The sequence below is a fragment of the Bacillus rossius genome, assembly GCF_032445375.1.
Source record: "Bacillus rossius redtenbacheri isolate Brsri chromosome 4 unlocalized genomic scaffold, Brsri_v3 Brsri_v3_scf4_2, whole genome shotgun sequence".
Lineage (NCBI taxonomy): Eukaryota > Metazoa > Arthropoda > Insecta > Phasmatodea > Bacillidae > Bacillus > Bacillus rossius.
The window spans coordinates 52547976-52566890 of record NW_026962011.1 but is presented as its reverse complement, the minus strand read 5'-3'; the positions used below and the strand labels follow the sequence as shown (position 1 = coordinate 52566890).

General features: G+C 49.6%; 1 protein-coding gene across 1 annotated transcript in view; it reads left to right on the top strand.

Moving 5' to 3' along the window:
- LOC134541861 (protein naked cuticle homolog 2-like) overlaps positions 1 to 18915 on the top strand; it is an 83559-nt gene that overhangs the window by 52259 nt on the left and 12385 nt on the right. The window contains exon 3 of the mRNA XM_063385561.1: positions 888 to 1036. Coding sequence (XP_063241631.1) covers positions 888 to 1036 — 149 coding nt within the window. The remainder of the gene's footprint in view (positions 1 to 887; positions 1037 to 18915) is intronic.

Sequence of the window (18915 nt, the reverse complement as noted above, 5' to 3'; positions counted from 1 at the left end):
CAGAAACTTCTCTAGTGGTTTCATGTGATTGGACCATTATTTTTGTTGCACTTAATTATTGGTGCAGAAGCCTGCACGTGAACTGTTGGCCAATAGAAGTCGCAGAGAACAGGGACAATTGTTTAGCCTGCCAAAAAAAAAGTATTGCTTTACTATGTGTAGAAAGGATTTATTAATTTTTCCACAAGAAGAAAATAGGCCAACGTAGGAACTGCATATTAAAATGTAAATATTATCGTAAAATTAATAACGTAGCAGGAATTAATTATGCGGGTAAAATCAGTTTATTTCTGATAGCCAGCGAGATGTGACTTTAAATAATAACAAAACTGCAAAATATATTTTAAAAGATCACACAATCTCTCTGAATCATTTATAGGCTATTTATACGTAGATTGTGAATACGATGCAAATAGATATGTCATGTTACAGGCACCTACATTTTTTGACTCCAATTCTCAAAATACAAGTTTAATGTTTAGAAAGGCCACCCTGATTTTCATATTCGGAAATATATTCTACAGTGGCGAATCCAGCCGGGGGAAGGTGGGGATAGGCATGAAAAAAATATGAAAGTCTTCGTTAAAACCAGTGTTATTTTGGGTGGTGCAAGATGAGCTGTTATATCTAATACCCACATTCACAAACCACAAAGGCAGCGATGCACATTGAGAAGGATAATGTTAACTTAAGTATTTTAAAAACAAAAGTTCTTATTTAATATATATTTTTTCAACTATTCTCTCGAAATGAACTCTCGTATCCGCCACTGGATGTGTTGATGTACTGTGCATATGAGAGTTCGCCCTACTAGAATATACCTCTGTATAGCGTGTTATAGTCGACGTGTAAAGGAAAGGTACAAGGATGCTATGGTGTGGTTGCAGTGGTGCCAACTGACTGCAGCGATGGCCGCCCCTCAGACACTGAGGAGCTGCTGGGCCGACAGCACGACTGCAGCGCTGCCAGCGACAAGGAGACCAACCAGGAGAAGAAGAGCGCTCCTAGCGGCAACGACAGGCAGCTCAACTTCGAGGTAACACACCCGACACCCACTGCAACTGGCGCGCTCTGTCCTCTGTGTGTTGGGGTTGGCAGCTGCCGAGGAGGCAAGGATCAGGGGAGGGGTGGAGGTTGACGCACGCTTTAAGCAGTGACGCGGAAGCGAAAACGGATCGCGTAAACGGAGACGGATTTCACTGAACTGAGTGTCTACAATGGCACCGGACCCGCACGGATAGGCTAGGCATTTTCCAGCTCTGCGTTTACGTTACTTCGTGCGACCAATAGCAGCCGAGTTTTTTTTGTGGCCGCGTTGGTAATACAGCATTGAGATCGATGCGGTATGTTCTTCTGGCACAGTTACAGAGAGCTTGGGTTCAGAAACTAATGTATAGAGACCTGCAAAATTCACGGTTTCGATGGCCTTCAGGATAGACTGCCCATACCCATGTACACTCGGGCAAATAACGCAAATTCATTGGCTGCCGACTTGTAAGTCGTCTCAGCTGGTTTGTCTGTGATTCGATCCTTCTTTGGTTGAGGGTTTATAACTGGTTGAGAATCGTCCAGATGAACAGTAAGCCAATATCAAAATTATCTAAGAGGTATATGTGTTTGAATTCTAGCCTATAACCGAATGAATCCGCGAATTTTGCAGGTCTCTAACCATAACTCTTACCTCCAATGATGTCCAGTTTCTACATTGTACACACAGAGGTAGTAGGCATGGCGTGATCTGAGACTGCGCAAGCCCGTGGTCCATGCCCGAGTCTGTGCAACTGCCGGGTGACGACTCAGTCGCGCAGCAGTGGCAAGCAGGAGAGCGAGGTGAGTGTCGTCCACTCGGCGACCCTTGAACGAGGAACCGACGGATAGCGGTCTAATTGCCGCGCGAAAGCGATGCTCGGCCGATAAATAGTCGCCGACCCAACGCTCGCTTCTTTTGAAAGAAGTTGCTGTGCCGCGAGTTTTTACCGCTCCGATTTTATGGCGAAATAAATATCTCGCGCCGTTGTGTAGCGCGTCATTTTACCACTCTTAGAACGGCCGTTACCGCAAGCCAAATGGCACGTTTTAATGTGCAGTGCCCATTAAGGCAATGCTACGACGTGTTTATTTTGCTTTGCAAAATATTTTTTTTTAAGTACACTCCGTTACATCTTGGTTCTAATAAAAATGCACAAATAACAAAATAAATATTTTTTTTATTGTTGAAGTTTTTTTTGTTTGCGATTAATACTACCTAATCGTGTCGCGATGAATTGATTTTTAATTTGACGTGAATTCTTGGGTACTCTTAAAAATGCATTAAACAAATCTTAATTTGATTTTGATAAATTGTCGTTGATGTTGATGTTGTTGCTTGTTGTTTGAGGTTTGTGACGCGTGATCAAACATTCAGAACGCAGCGCTTTTGTGACGTCGATTGCTTTTTTTTCTTCCAAGGACAACGTAACCATTCGCTGTCACGTGGATTAATGGACTGTCGCAGAACTCCTTCCATGCGATCGAAGGAATCACCGAACCGAACTATCTCCCCTCACAATTCTTGATGTTTCAATTTTTTTCAAACTTCCACGCAAAATTTATTATATATATATATATATATATATATATATATATATATATATTTTTTTTTGTGTGTGGCACCGAGAATCTTATATATATCTAGAAATTCCACCCTTTTCAATAAACAATTAAATTTTTATATATGTTGCCTATTTGAAACGACCAGAATTATAGTTTTGCTGATATTTTTACGTATTCCAAAGAGTTAAATTTGTGAAGACACTATGTATGTCACTTTAATTGTGTTTATTAAATTAATTGACTTCCACAAATAGGGGTTTGCGTCACAAGCTGTGGTCCTTCGCTCGAGCGCCAGGCCATGAACGGGACAAGTGTCACACTTGTTGCGCCCGGCCTATCAGGGGCGTATCTGTGTTAGTGAGGCGGGTGCTTCTGGGCTGTGGACTGGCGCGCGCATAGGCCAACTGTGATATTTGGGCTGTGACCATAACATTATATACCGGTCCATTTGGTGTTCTTAAGAATCTGTACCGGGTGTTCCGTGCCTTAATAATTATTCTGAAAACACTTGTTTTAGCCATTGTTCACTCTTCTTAAAAATATAGTTTGTAAACGAAATACGTTAAACGAACTACTCATCCGCCGTCAATGATTTTTCACAAATCAGACTCCACTCGGATATGTTGAGCAGTTCTCAAATTGCGTAGTTTCTTCTGAAACTCCGCACACCGCGTGTGTGCCCGGGTGGACGGGGGCCTTAATCTCGACCAGGTACTCGATAGTCGAGATACGCTCATATGGCAAAGGGTCGCGGTTCAATCTCATCACCGCAGCATGACTCGTTCACTCGTGTGTGAGTAAACAGAAATTACAAGTAAATTCACGATCTTTCCAACGAACAATGAAGCTCAAGTAAACGAATAGTACTTCTTCATTCCAAATAACTGGTTCTTCGTAGGAACTGCGATTAATTCCGAGTTCCGAGTTTCGAGTTTAATTCATTGTATTCAGGGTAAGAGGAATGAAGAAGAAAGAAAAGGGTTTTTGCTGTGAACTAATTAAGTTTTTGAATTATTGGTTAATTTACCCAAATTTTTCTTCTGGATTCATATTCAAAGTAAGAACAATACGTATTCGTAAATTAAGATCCCTGGATAATTTGTAACCAGTATTCTTTGTAAATTTACGGTCAAAATTTTAACTGTAAATCAAACTGCATGGAGCAGAAACAAATCTTTGCTGAAGTTCAAATCCAGAAACTGGCTTCGGGGGCGCTGGCCTGTCGGAGAAGCATGCACAATACTCGCTAAATACAAAAATAGATCACCGTGTAAGACATCAGAAGTGAGTTTCCAAAATATGTGTTTCCCCTCACCAATGCGTGGATGTATTGGTACATGGAATGAGTGTGTTTTCTAAAGTTGAAGTCAGTCTGGGTTAGATAACGGTCAGCGAACAAACCGTAATAAACTCTAACGCTAGAAGTTAGTTTGCCAGCTCGAAGAGTATTTACTAGGAAGTACAGCGTAACTGCAGTCATAAAGTGAGTATTTTTAAACAAAGACGTTAACACATGAGGCCTCCAGTCGTGTTACAAACATAAACAGAGTAACGGTCGTTTATATTTATAATGTGATAAGCCCACGGAGAAAAATCTGCTATATGAAGGAACAATATTTAAATAAATAAATAAAAAATATGTATGTGTGTATAAATATATAAACATACATACACACACACCACCAAAAAAATAATTATACGTTTTTTTAGTTCAATATTTTTGTGCTGTCATCATTTGTGGGGGTTTTTTCGTTCTCTTAGTCCATTTGTCTTTGTTTTTCTTTGTTTGTTGATCATATTCCTGTTATGGAATATTATGTGGTGTTTAAATCCTGTTGACAACAGCAATTTTTTGCTTAATTTGTGTTTTTGTCTTTTGGGTATTTTGTAGTTTTCTTCTACAGACATACATGTGCTTAGCAATGGCGTATGTCCAAAAGATTACAAGTCATGCACTCCCATTGCACAAATCTTTCAAAGATAATATAGGTACGTTAGTGAGCTGTGCATGGGGCTGGGCCTGATACATCCATTGACACGCAACTTCGTAATTGCGCCTACCGGGAAGCGTAAAGATTTTTCCTTATTTTCAATGTTGCTGACATAACATAATAACCGACCCAGCGCCGGCGCCTCTGGGAACACGTGGTCCACGCGCATGCGCGCAAGCGAGACGCAGCACTCGCTCTCCGGGTGCTGGGTGCGAGTCCCTGTGTGGGGTTTCCGCTCAACTGCTCCTTGGCACCTCGTGTGCCCGACGCTTCGGCATGTCGTCAAGGCGTGAATAACAATAAGCCCAAAAGCAGATGTAGTTATTTTATATTTACCCATATCTGCTGCCGCTGTTGAAAAAAAAGTAAAGCTAAATGAAAAAAAGAATGGGTGCGTGTACTTATGTGCGCGCGTTAGAAGTGTATTACTGACTTGGCGTACTAAAAAACTAACTTTTTGCACGCCAATAATTGATAGAAACAAAATAATAAAAGGACTGGAGTGAGATTATAAATACGGTTGGTTAAACATAAATTCAATCAAATTGAAAAATTGAAATAGACTCTCAGCATTCAATATAAATACAAAACGCGTATAAAATAAATTGTTTAATTTATTAAAATATTTGTGAACAGATTTTATTTGATAAATAAAATCAATAAATATTCTGAATATTTATTATAATTTATTAATTTTCATTATTTATTAAATAACTAAGTCAATATTTATAATGTAAATATAATACAAACACGGGAACATAACCTCACTTATATAAATACACCTAATATTCACAATAAACAAATGTTTTTAATGATATGGAACAGTATTCAATATCAATCACTAAGGTCTACGGTCTAAAAGCATATATTTAATTTATATTTGTACGTAGTTTTTTTTTCTTCATCCTGTGAAAATTTCGTTCCATGGTGCGCGCGCATTTTAAAAATTCACTCTCATAATATTTTCATAACTCGCCTAAAGAATTATAACTTCAAAAAAAAATTCGCAGAAAAATAAGTGATATTTGCGCAAGCAACGACAGAAGCAGTAGAACGACTGACGGTAGATCCAACCAGGGCGCTGTTCCGCGGTGCTTCACTCAGTGGTCTACCCGCCGTGGCAGTAGAACAGTGAACCCGCCGTGGCAGTAGAACAGTGAACCCGCCTCTCCGAGTGAGCTGCGCATGCGCACGACCAATTACGCGGCGAAGGCCGTCCGCGCAGCTCGTCCGAGAATAAACAATCTTCGGCGGCGTCTTTGTGCCGCTACGTTCGAGTGGTTTCCCCACATTGTTATGTCTGAGGCTTTGGAAAAAAAATTCAAACTAGTGGCCAAGTATTTTTTTTTAAATCTAAACAATCGTCGAGACAACGCAAGACCCAATACTTCACGGGAAAAGTCACAAAGGCGCCGCCCGGTATCTTTCCCAGAAGAAACGCTTCAAAATTCTAGAAAACGTGGACCCTCCTCCCCCCCCCCCCCCATCAGTGATAAACGACACTTGTAGAAACTTTTAACGAGCATGGTCACAGTGGCGCGAATTCTGGAGCGATCTACAATGAATCACGAGGCAATGGCGCTTAAATTAAATTACCTTGTCCTGCGCAGCAGTAAAAAAAAAAATGAACGTTTTGGAAAGAGCCGATAAATTATTAAGAGAAGAGAGCATCGCAAGACACGCGTTCAGATTTATTGGCATAGTCGCCGCAAGTGTTACAAACAATGATGCGGGTGTTACACATCCAGATAAGCTTAGTGTAATTAATAAATTTTTTCCACGCTATTCACACAATCACACAAAGTTTTTTTTTTAAGGAAATCCGACACCCACAAAAGCAAGTTTGTTTGAGCGCTACTAGTCTCTTTATGCTACGTGTGGTATTTTAACCTTTTCAACTATATTATGGAAAATAAAAAAATTCAATATTACTAAAATACTAGAAACTTAACAGAGCAAAAAAAAAATAACTTTATTAGGGTCGAACATCTCGTCGAACTCGGGAGACATTGGAAAAGGCTGAAAGAACGAGACAATGGCGTAGACCGCCCCCCCCCCCTTCCTGGTAATAAGAAACCCCTCACTGAAGGGGTCCACTTGCGCTCGCAAAATCGTGACCGTGAAACGGGGTTGATAAACGTAAACACTTCAAAACTATGTTTTATGGATATCTGCCTATTTTAGAGTTTTTTTTTTTTTTTGCTTATTGCATGCATACGGGCCCACATGGGTAGCATGCAACATACAAGCTCTCTATCCAGAGGTGTCTTGTATACGCATTACTCTCGGTGAACGCGGGCTCCCCCCCCCCCCCCACACACACACACACTGATGCACGCGGCAGCCCCTCCTAGCGGGCATGTCTGTCCGGTCTGACCCCACCGGAGCCTCCAGGTGTTGCCACGACATCCCGCCTGCACGGAGCTGGCGCTAGTTGCCTCAGCTGGGACCCCCCCCCCCCCACACACACACACACACTGATGCACGCGGCAGCCCCTCCTAGCGGGCATGTCTGTCCGGTCTGACCCCACCGGAGCCTCCAGGTGTTGCCTCGACATCCCGCCTGCACGGAGCTGGCGCTAGTTGCCTCAGCTGGGAACCCCCCCCCCCCCACACACACACACACTGATGCACGCGGCAGCCCCTACTAGCGGGCATGTCTGTCCGGTCTGACCCCACCGGAGCCTCCAGGTGTTGCCTCGACATCCCGCCTGCACGGAGCTGGCGCTAGTTGCCTCAGCTGGGAACCCCCCCCCCCCCACACACACACACACACACTGATGCACGCGGCAGCCCCTCCTAGCGGGCATGTCTGTCCGGTCTGACCCCACCGGAGCCTCCAGGTGTTGCCTCGACATCCCGCCTGCACGGAGCTGGCGCTAGTTGCCTCAGCTGGGAACCCCCCCCCCCACACACACACACACACTGATGCACGCGGCAGCCCCTACTAGCGGGCATGTCTGTCCGGTCTGACCCCACCGGAGCCTCCAGGTGTTGCCTCGACATCCCGCCTGCACGGAGCTGGCGCTAGTTGCCTCAGCTGGGACCCCCCCCCCCACACACACACACACACACTGATGCACGCGGCAGCCCCTCCTAGCGGGCATGTCTGTCCGGTCTGACCCCACCGGAGCCTCCAGGTGTTGCCTCGACATCCCGCCTGCACGCAGCTGGCGCTAGTTGCCTCAGCTGGGACCCCCCCCCCCCACACACACACACTGATGCACGCGGCAGCCCCTCCTAGCGGGCATGTCTGTCCGGTCTGACCCCACCGGAGCCTCCAGGTGTTGCCTCGACATCCCGCCTGCACGGAGCTGGCGCTAGTTGCCTCAGCTGGGACCCCCCCCCCCACACACACACACACTGATGCACGCGGCAGCCCCTCCTAGCGGGCATGTCTGTCCGGTCTGACCCCACCGGAGCCTCCAGGTGTTGCCTCGACATCCCGCCTGCACGGAGCTGGCGCTAGTTGCCTCAGCTGGGACCCCCCCCCCCCCCACACACACACACACTGATGCACGCGGCAGCCCCTCCTAGCGGGCATGTCTGTCCGGTCTGACCCCACCGGAGCCTCCAGGTGTTGCCTCGACATCCCGCCTGCACGGAGCTGGCGCTAGTTGCCTCAGCTGGGAACCCCCCCCCCCCCCACACACACACACTGATGCACGCGGCAGCCCCTCCTAGCGGGCATGTCTGTCCGGTCTGACCCCACCGGAGCCTCCAGGTGTTGCCTCGACATCCCGCCTGCACGGAGCTGGTGCTAGTTGCCTCAGCTGGGACCCCCCCCCCCACACACACACACACACACTGATGCACGCGGCAGCCCCTCCTAGCGGGCATGTCTGTCCGGTCTGACCCCACCGGAGCCTCCAGGTGTTGCCTCGACATCCCGCCTGCACGGAGCTGGCGCTAGTTGCCTCAGCTGGGACCCCCCCCCCCCCACACACACACACTGATGCACGCGGCAGCCCCTCCTAGCGGGCATGTCTGTCCGGTCTGACCCCACCGGGGGCCTCCAGGTGTTGCCTCGACATCCCGCCTGCACGGAGCTGGCGCTAGTTGCCTCAGCTGGGACCCCCCCCCCCCCACACACACACACTGATGCACGCGGCAGCCCCTCCTAGCGGGCATGTCTGTTCGGTCTGACCCCACCGGAGCCTCCAGGTGTTGCCTCGACATCCCGCCTGCACGGAGCTGGCGCTAGTTGCCTCAGATGGGAACCCCCCCCCCCACACACACTCACACTGATGCACGCGGCAGCCCCTCCTAGCGGGCATGTCTGTTCGGTCTGACCCCACCGGGGGCCTCCAGGTGTTGCCTCGACATCCCGCCTGCACGGAGCTGGCGCTAGTTGCCTCAGCTGGGACCCCCCCCCCCACACACACACACTGATGCACGCGGCAGCCCCTCCTAGCGGGCATGTCTGTCCGGTCTGACCCCACCGGGGGCCTCCAGGTGTTGCCTCGACATCCCGCCTGCACGGAGCTGGCGCTAGTTGCCTCAGCTGGGACCCCCCCCCCCCACACACACACACACTGATGCACGCGGCAGCCCCTCCTAGCGGGCATGTCTGTCCGGTCTGACCCCACCGGGGGCCTCCAGGTGTTGCCTCGACATCCCGCCTGCACGGAGCTGGCGCTAGTTGCCTCAGCTGGGACCCCCCCCCCCCCACACACACACACACTGATGCACGCGGCAGCCCCTCCTAGCGGGCATGTCTGTCCGGTCTGACCCCACCGGGGGCCTCCAGGTGTTGCCTCGACATCCCGCCTGCACGGAGCTGGCGCTAGTTGCCTCAGCTGGGAACCCCCCCCCCACACACACACACACTGATGCACGCGGCAGCCCCTCCTAGCGGGCATGTCTGTCCGGTCTGACCCCACCGGGGGCCTCCAGGTGTTGCCTCGACATCCCGCCTGCACGGAGCTGGCGCTAGTTGCCTCAGCTGGGACCCCCCCCCCCCACACACACACACTGATGCACGCGGCAGCCCCTCCTAGCGGGCATGTCTGTCCGGTCTGACCCCACCGGGGGCCTCCAGGTGTTGCCTCGACATCCCGCCTGCACGGAGCTGGCGCTAGTTGCCTCAGCTGGGACCCCCCCCCCCCCACACACACACACTGATGCACGCGGCAGCCCCTCCTAGCGGGCATGTCTGTCCGGTCTGACCCCACCGGGGGCCTCCAGGTGTTGCCTCGACATCCCGCCTGCACGGAGCTGGCGCTAGTTGCCTCAGCTGGGACCCCCCCCCCCCCACACACACACACTGATGCACGCGGCAGCCCCTCCTAGCGGGCATGTCTGTCCGGTCTGACCCCACCGGGGGCCTCCAGGTGTTGCCTCGACATCCCGCCTGCACGGAGCTGGCGCTAGTTGCCCCAGCTGGGACCCCCCCCCCCACACACACACACACTGATGCACGCGGCAGCCCCTCCTAGCGGGCATGTCTGTCCGGTCTGACCCCACCGGGGGCCTCCCGGTGTTGCCTCGACATCCCGCCTGCACGGAGCTGGCGCTAGTTGCCTCAGCTGGGACCCCCCCCCCCCACACACACACACTGATGCACGCGGCAGCCCCTCCTAGCGGGCATGTCTGTCCGGTCTGACCCCACCGGGGGCCTCCAGGTGTTGCCTCGACATCCCGCCTGCACGGAGCTGGCGCTAGTTGCCTCAGCTGGGACCCCCCCCCCCCACACACACACACTGATGCACGCGGCAGCCCCTCCTAGCGGGCATGTCTGTTCGGTCTGACCCCACCGGGGGCCTCCAGGTGTTGCCTCGTCATCCCGCCTGCACGGAGCTGGCGCTAGTTGCCTCAGCTGGGACCCCCCCCCCCCACACACACACACACTGATGCACGCGGCAGCCCCTCCTAGCGGGCATGTCTGTCCGGTCTGACCCCACCGGGGGCCTCCAGGTGTTGCCTCGACATCCCGCCTGCACGGAGCTGGCGCTAGTTGCCTCAGCTGGGACCCCCCCCCCCCACACACACACACACTGATGCACGCGGCAGCCCCTCCTAGCGGGCATGTCTGTCCGGTCTGACCCCACCGGGGGCATCCAGGTGTTGCCTCGACATCCCGCCTGCACGGAGCTGGCGCTAGTTGCCTCAGCTGGGACCCCCCCCCCCCACACACACACACTGATGCACGCGGCAGCCCCTCCTAGCGGGCATGTCTGTCCGGTCTGACCCCACCGGGGGCCTCCAGGTGTTGCCTCGACATCCCGCCTGCACGGAGCTGGCGCTAGTTGCCTCAGCTGGGACCCCCCCCCCCCACACACACACACTGATGCACACGGCAGCCCCTCCTAGCGGGCATGTCTGTCCGGTCTGACCCCACCGGGGGCCTCCAGGTGTTGCCTCGACATCCCGCCTGCACGGAGCTGGCGCTAGTTGCCTCAGCTGGGACCCCCCCCCCCCCACACACACACACACTGATGCACGCGGCAGCCCCTCCTAGCGGGCATGTCTGTCTGGTCTGACCCCACCGGGGGCCTCCAGGTGTTGCCTCGACATCCCGCCTGCACGGAGCTGGCGCTAGTTGCCTCAGCTGGGACCCCCCCCCCCCACACACACACACTGATGCACGCGGCAGCCCCTCCTAGCGGGCATGTCTGTCCGGTCTGACCCCACCGGGGGCCTCCAGGTGTTGCCTCGACATCCCGCCTGCACGGAGCTGGCGCTAGTTGCCTCAGCTGGGACTCCCCCCCCCCCCCACACACACACACACTGATGCACGCGGCAGCCCCTCCTAGCGGGCATGTCTGTCCGGTCTGACCCCACCGGGGGCCTCCAGGTGTTGCCTCGACATCCCGCCTGCACGGAGCTGGCGCTAGTTGCCTCAGCTGGGACCCCCCCCCCACACACACACACACTGATGCACGCGGCAGCCCCTCCTAGCGGGCATGTCTGTCCGGTCTGACCCCACCGGGGGCCTCCAGGTGTTGCCTCGACATCCCGCCTGCACGGAGCTGGCGCTAGTTGCCTCAGCTGGGACCCCCCCCCCCCACACACACACACTGATGCACGCGGCAGCCCCTCCTAGCGGGCATGTCTGTCCGGTCTGACCCCACCGGGGGCCTCCAGGTGTTGCCTCGACATCCCGCCTGCACGGAGCTGGCGCTAGTTGCCTCAGCTGGGACCCCCCCCCCCCCACACACACACACTGTTGCACGCGGCAGCCCCTCCTAGGGGGCATGTCTGTCCGGTCTGACCCCACCGGGGGCCTCCAGGTGTTGCCTCGACATCCCGCCTGCACGGAGCTGGCGCTAGTTGCCTCAGCTGGGACCCCCCCCCCCCACACACACACACACACTGATGCACGCGGCAGCCCCTCCTAGCGGGCATGTCTGTCCGGTCTGACCCCACCGGGGGCCTCCAGGTGTTGCCTCGACATCCCGCCTGCACGGAGCTGGCGCTAGTTGCCTCAGCTGGGACACCCCCCCCCCCCACACACACACTGATGCACGCGGCAGCCCCTCCTAGCGGGCATGTCTGTCCGGTCTGACCCCACCGGGGGCCTCCAGGTGTTGCCTCGACATCCCGCCTGCACGGAGCTGGCGCTAGTTGCCTCAGCTGGGACCCCCCCTCCCACACACACACACTGATGCACGCGGCAGTCCCTCCTAGCGGGCATGTCTGTTCGGTCTGACCCCACCGGAGCCTCCAGGTGTTGCCTCGACATCCCGCCTGCACGGAGCTGGCGCTAGTTGCCTCAGCTGGGACCCCCCCCCCCCCACACACACACACTGATGCACGCGGCAGCCCCTCCTAGCGGGCATGTCTGTCCGGTCTGACCCCACCGGAGCCTCCAGGTGTTGCCTCGACATCCCGCCTGCACGGAGCTGGCGCTAGTTGCCTCAGCTGGGACCCCCCCCCCCCCACACACACACACACTGATGCACGCGGCAGCCCCTCCTAGCGGGCATGTCTGTCCGGTCTGACCCCACCGGGGGCCTCCAGGTGTTGCCTCGACATCCCGCCTGCACGGAGCTGGCGCTAGTTGCCTCAGCTGGGACACCCCCCCCCCACACACACACACTGATGCACGCGGCAGTCCCTCCTAGCGGGCATGTCTGTTCGGTCTGACCCCACCGGAGCCTCCAGGTGTTGCCTCGACATCCCGCCTGCACGGAGCTGGCGCTAGTTGCCTCAGCTGGGACCCCCCCCCCCACACACACACACACTGATGCACGCGGCAGCCCCTCCTAGCGGGCATGTCTGTTCGGTCTGACCCCACCGGAGCCTCCAGGTGTTGCCTCGACATCCCGCCTGCACGGAGCTGGCGCTAGTTGCCTCAGCTGGGAACCCCCCCCCCCTCACTCCCCTCTCTGGAGGCGTGTCGCGCACCAAAACACCGTGGAAAACATTTCCAAGGGATTTGAAAAATGAATAAGCGCGGGGGTTGAAAGGCGTGGAACGTGGAGCATTTTTCGATCGCGGCCTCTTGTCCCCCTCTCTCTCCCTCCCGCCCGGATCAAAGAGTCGCCGCCCAAGGCGGTCGCCTTTGAAGTCTGGCCGCGTACAGCAGCGCGCGTGGAACCTTAGCACTGGCCGCGACCGCCCTGGGCACACTGGCCTTGTTTCATTTCATTGGTCATGCTGCGAGCAGGGTGTACACATTCAGGAGTCGGGGAAAGTCAGGGTATTTATTTTAAACCATGTAAAAGTCATGGAAATTCCTCAGTGATAATAATTTGAAGGGACAAATGTATGCTACAGTTTGCCATCAACCAACCCAGATGGTGTTTTAGGGCACAAGTCAAACTATAAAACTGCGTATTCAAGGCTCTGTTTAAAACAAAGAAAGTTGAGAGAGAACATTGCCAGCCATGGGGATGGTTAAACTGCATTTTCTTTATTTATGATTCCAGAAATTTGCAATATTAGGTAAATTATTAAATACAATTAGTCAGGGAAATGTTGGTTACGGAAAGTCAGGTAAATTTTATTGTAGATATGATTATGATTGGAACAAAATATCACTTAATACAATTTATTAAATTTGGAAAAATTATTATTGATCTTAAAAACACAAACTTTCTCATTTTTCACACCTTAAGAGTTGAATTCCGTAAAATATAAAAATTTTCGTTAATAGTTTTCGTATGTTTATTATTGTGCCCAAAATCATTCATAACGCCTAATTAAGTAATGAGATAAATATTAATCTTAAAAACATACATCTTTTTTACACCTTAAGCGTTGAATTTTGCAAAATGTAAAAATTGTGGTTGGTAGGTTTTGTGTGTTTAGTATTGGTACCTAATATCATTTATTACATTTAATTAAATTCGGAGGTAAAATTAATAATCTTTAAAATATACTTACCCCTTTTTCACGCCTTAGGGGTTGAATTTCGAAAATACAAAAATTGTTAGTGAAAGTTTTTGTATGGTAATTATTTGTACCCAAATAAATACGGAGTTATAAATATTAATTTTTAAAATATACATACCCCTTTTTCATTTTTAAGGGGTCTTATTTCCAAAATACAAAAATTTTAGTTGGGAGTTTTTGTATGGTCATTATTGGTACCCAAAATCATTCATTACGCTTAATTAAACTCGGAGATATAATTATTAACTTTTAAAACATTCTTACCCCTTTTTCATCCCTTAAGTGTTCAAATTAGTAAAATATACAAAATTTCGTGGGTAGTTTTTGAATGTTGATTATTGGTACCCATTATTCTTTCTTAAGCTTGATTAGTTTTAGAGATATAATTAATCATTGTAAAACCATATTTACTCATTTTTGTAACCCCTTAGGGGTGGAATTCTGTATTTAGACATAGCTTAGTTTCTAAGTTAGCCAAACAGCTTTTCATTTTAAAAAAAACTTCAACATCCGTCCTGCTTTTACTCACACAGTTTAAGCCCCTACTAGGACCCTCCCCTTGTTAGATTAATAATAATTACTGGATTTAAAAAAATCACATTTGAAAATAGTTTGCGTGACACTGGCCTTACCTGGTTGTGCTGGTGGGGGAAGGGGGGAGGACGTGACGTAACACCCTACATTCCCCTCGTTAAGGGGGTGCCTCCCATTTCAGGTAAAGATTTGATATTTACAGTAATTACAGATAAACTTGTAGATTTTTTCCAATTGTTTAACTTTCACGAAATGAAAAATATATACAGCGCATACTTTTTGCATAATCAGCTGCCAAAGTTACATTTTTAACGTTTTTGGGTTGTACAAAAAAGAGAATTTATTTTATTGGAGAACTGAAACTTTTTAGGTTTAATTGAAATGCCACTGGCTACTTCAAGAAATGGTTTTAATTTATTTCAGAAAATATTAATTAATTTTACCTGGCATTTCAAAATTCTCAAATTTGGTACGATTTTGACAGCTAAGACACATGAAATGGGTTTTTGTGATAGAAATGCAAACCATATCATGAAGTAGCCAGTGACATTGCAGTTAAACCTAAAAAGTTTCAGTTCTGCAATAAATTAAATTCTCTTTATTTGTACAACCCAAACAAGTTAAAAATGTAACTTTGGCAGCTAATTATGCAAAAAGTGTGCGTTGTATATATTTTTTCGTTTCGTGAAAGTTAAACATCTGAAAAATTCTAAAAAAATGATCAGTGATAAATATAAATATGAAATCATGACCTGAAATGGGGGACGCCTAGCCACGGGTGTGTGTGTGTCGGCGAGGCGGGATGATAAGCGCGACGCTCGCTGGTGCTTCTAGCGCGGTGTCTCCTCTGGACTGGCGCGCAGTCTTCTTGTACAGGACAACTGTGAGATTTGAGCGGTAACCATAACATTACATGGCGGAGAAATTAAGATAGTAAATGTAACTCCATAGAGTTCTTTCAAGAATTTTTTCATGTTTAGTAATTATTCTGAAAACACTCGTTTTAGTCATTCTCACTGTTAAAAATACTGTTTGGAAATAGAACTACTTACTTATCCGCCCTCAGAGTATTCTTAATTTTTTTTTTCCGTAAACAGACACAAATCGGATCGTTTGGATTTTTTTTCTGAAGCTTTTCACACCGTATGTGTGCCCAATTAGACGGGGCCCTTAAGTTTTGTCGAGCCTCGTCAGTAGGGCGTACCTCGCCACGACACTCGTGCGGCGCCAGAAGCAGCCTCGATGTCCACACAGATGGACACACGGACACACGGACACACGGACACACGGACTCGCCGCAGTTGGAACAAATCGCCCGTCTTCTGGCCAGCTGGCCGCTGCGAATGGATCAATAAGTCGCGAGTGTCTGTAGAAAATAATAATAAAAAATTACTCCACGCTTGACAACTGTTTTCTCTTTGACGGGAACGTTAGTCTTCCCCCCCCCCCCCGCCCCTTCTTTACATCTCACCCCTACCTTCAGTTTGAAGCATTTGTTTGTTTGAGCCGCGCGTGTCCGCGGCTGTTTCCCTTGGCCCGGGTTCACGCGCCGCCTACCAGCGGGGGGGAGGGGGGGGGGGGACGTATTTTGGCAGCCGGAATGTTGTCCTCGCTCGCTGCTGTCGACAAGTTCGAACCTAGCGTCTCTTTGATCTTCGATCACGTTATTCATTTTTTTTTTCCAAGGAAGTCAGTAGTTCTCGGTGACCGTTATCGCTAACGGTCCATTCGCGTTTGGAATCATCCTTTGAAAGAAAAAAAAACCTTCGCTGCCTGTCGTCGCACGGGGTTGAACGTGAACGTGATCAGGTTTACGCCCTCGGACCCCGTGTGTGGTCTGGGCCGTCCTGACGCCAGGACGAGAGTTACATGTCTTTTGAAGTATTATTATGCATTTTAGTATTGGGTTTAACATTGTGAGTATTACTGTCAGTTATCAATTTTATAATGGGTTTTAATGTGTACCATTTACCAGGTCACCGTCCGATGTCTTCAAGAGTTACCATTTTGTACATATGTACTCTGTATTACTAAGATTCAGTGCATAAAGAATGTTTCCATTTCCACAGATGTTAAGGCTTAATTTTTATTTATTAAAATTTTACTCTGCTTTTAAGTGAAGTTTATATTTTGGCTCGGCACTAGTTTTTTTACGGATTGTTTTGCTAAGCTCTCGGTCATTTGAGAGAAAAGTTAAGTTTGAAATTTTTAATATATTTAAAAAAAAAATTTTTTTTCGATTGGAGAACGAATGTCTGGGACGCTGCCTTCCGTTCTTTTTTGTAAGGACGAAAATCGCCAAACTCACAGGAAACCTTTACAAACTATGCCATACATGCATATCACATCGACACTCATGGCCACGGTAATGTTTACGTTTCATTGTGACTTTACTTTAAGAGGTAGGTTTTGAAAATGAAGTAATAATGATGAAATTATTTTCCCCCGGCCTTGGTTTCTCTCGACGGCCCCGGGTCACGAGTCAGTCGGGTGTGTCCGCCTCTACCGGCTCGCCGCCGACGAGACCACAATCATTCGTTATAACAAGAGTTAGCATCAAACCACGAGAAGTATTTTATGCTACTCAAAAACCTTTTAAAAAACGCGACGTTCAAATTATATTGGCCACCGAAACCTGTTACCTTTCGTTCATGAACGTAGGATTAATATTCACGTTCATTAGTTGCGCGCATGCACACGTGTTTCCGGAACCACGTCGGTTTTAGGATAGTATTCCCCCCTCGACTTTGAGAAAACACATTTGTAAAATATCAGTGAAGGTAGTGTGTTACTTTGGGTAATGCAAGGTGAGCTGTTACAACAACTGTAATTTCAACTGTGGGAAGCCACGTCATTACGGCTGCATCCTGTAAACCCATATGTAGAGACGTGCAAAATTCGCGGATTCATTCGGTGATAGGCTAGAAAATTTTGCTATTGGCTTACTGTTCATCTGGATGAATCTCAACCAGTTATCAACCCTCAACCAAAGACGGATCGAATCACAGACAAACTATCTGAGACGACTTACAAGTCGGCAGCCAATGAACTTGCGTTATTTGCCCGAGTGTACAGGGGTATGTGCAGTCTATCCTGAAGGCCATCGAAACCGCGAATTTTGCAGGTCTCTACATCTCAGTGTGTTAGTGTGAATAATGTAAGTATTTTGGGATACACGTGTTTATTGTTTTTTATACATAAATTCCTCCTTCCCCCACAAAAAAAAAATCCTGTATCCGACACTAACCCTAGCCTATACTTACTTCTCTACCCTGTACATAGTCTTGCGCTATATATATAGTACCATACACAGTACAAAAGTATTCTGTAATTGCGATTTAGATCGTAAATCGCCCTTGAAGATGGCTGCAACAGGGCATGCCGAAACACCATTATGTCGCGCGGCCTCAAACAAGAAGCGAAGAAGTAGTCCGTGCGGTGTTACTCACCATCTGGGTTTAGACATGGTTCAAGCACGTGTACAATCCGGCAGTGCAGTAGTTGAAATGTGATGGTGGGCTGATCACGCGCTGAAGCGGAGGTAGTTCCTCGCCGCCAGGGACGGAAGTGTGTAGTGCATGGACCAGGCCAGGCTGCTGTGGGCTGGTCGCCCGTGTGGAGCCGGGAGGAGGAGGGGGGAGGGGGAGCGTGGCTCGTTTTAAACCCAAGTACCCCGCGCGACCTTGCCGCATGTCATTTCAAGGTCAAAGCCGCAGCGGGCATGAATGGAGGCGGGAGATGTTTTTTTTTATCGGCGCGGCAGACATGCGCGGTGCTGAAGTGTCCGCCTTGGTACTGCGATACTCGCATCGCCTGTGAACCTGTGTGGAAAAAAAAAAGGGGGGGGGGGGGAGAGGGAATGTGTGCGAGGTTTTCGGTTCTCGCCAGAGATGTGTAACATCTAACCTCGTGAGGCTGGGCCCCATCAGAGTCACAACTCCCGCTGCAAGCATCAACTCTTGTTACCTTCCACAAGGTAAACATTTGCCCAGATGGGGCCTAACCTGCATATTAAATTAAAATAAATAAGGGATAAAACCTATCCTGAAAGCGAGCAAATTCACGCGTTCTCATTTTACAAATACTCTTATAATGCGAAACTTGGGACACGGAATGCAACGCAGAATTATTTAAAATGTGCGCGAATTTGTGTTTTCCTTCTACATTTCCGGACGCGATTCATGCGAGGTTTCCGCACTCGCCGCTAGAATTCGCTGCCGGAGCAGCTACTTCGACTATTGAATAATTTTATTAGCAGACCGAAATTTCAAACTACATATATAATGAAACGGCTCCGATGAAAGCGAAAATTACTTGAAAAAAAATTCTAAACCCTGGATTTGGAACTGACTTTCGTTAAGGAATTATTTGTGATAATATTGCCCATCTTGTTAAAATTCATTAAACAGTTAGTTAACTTTGGTTCGCGCCACCAGCCCCAGATGGCAGCACCGTGGTA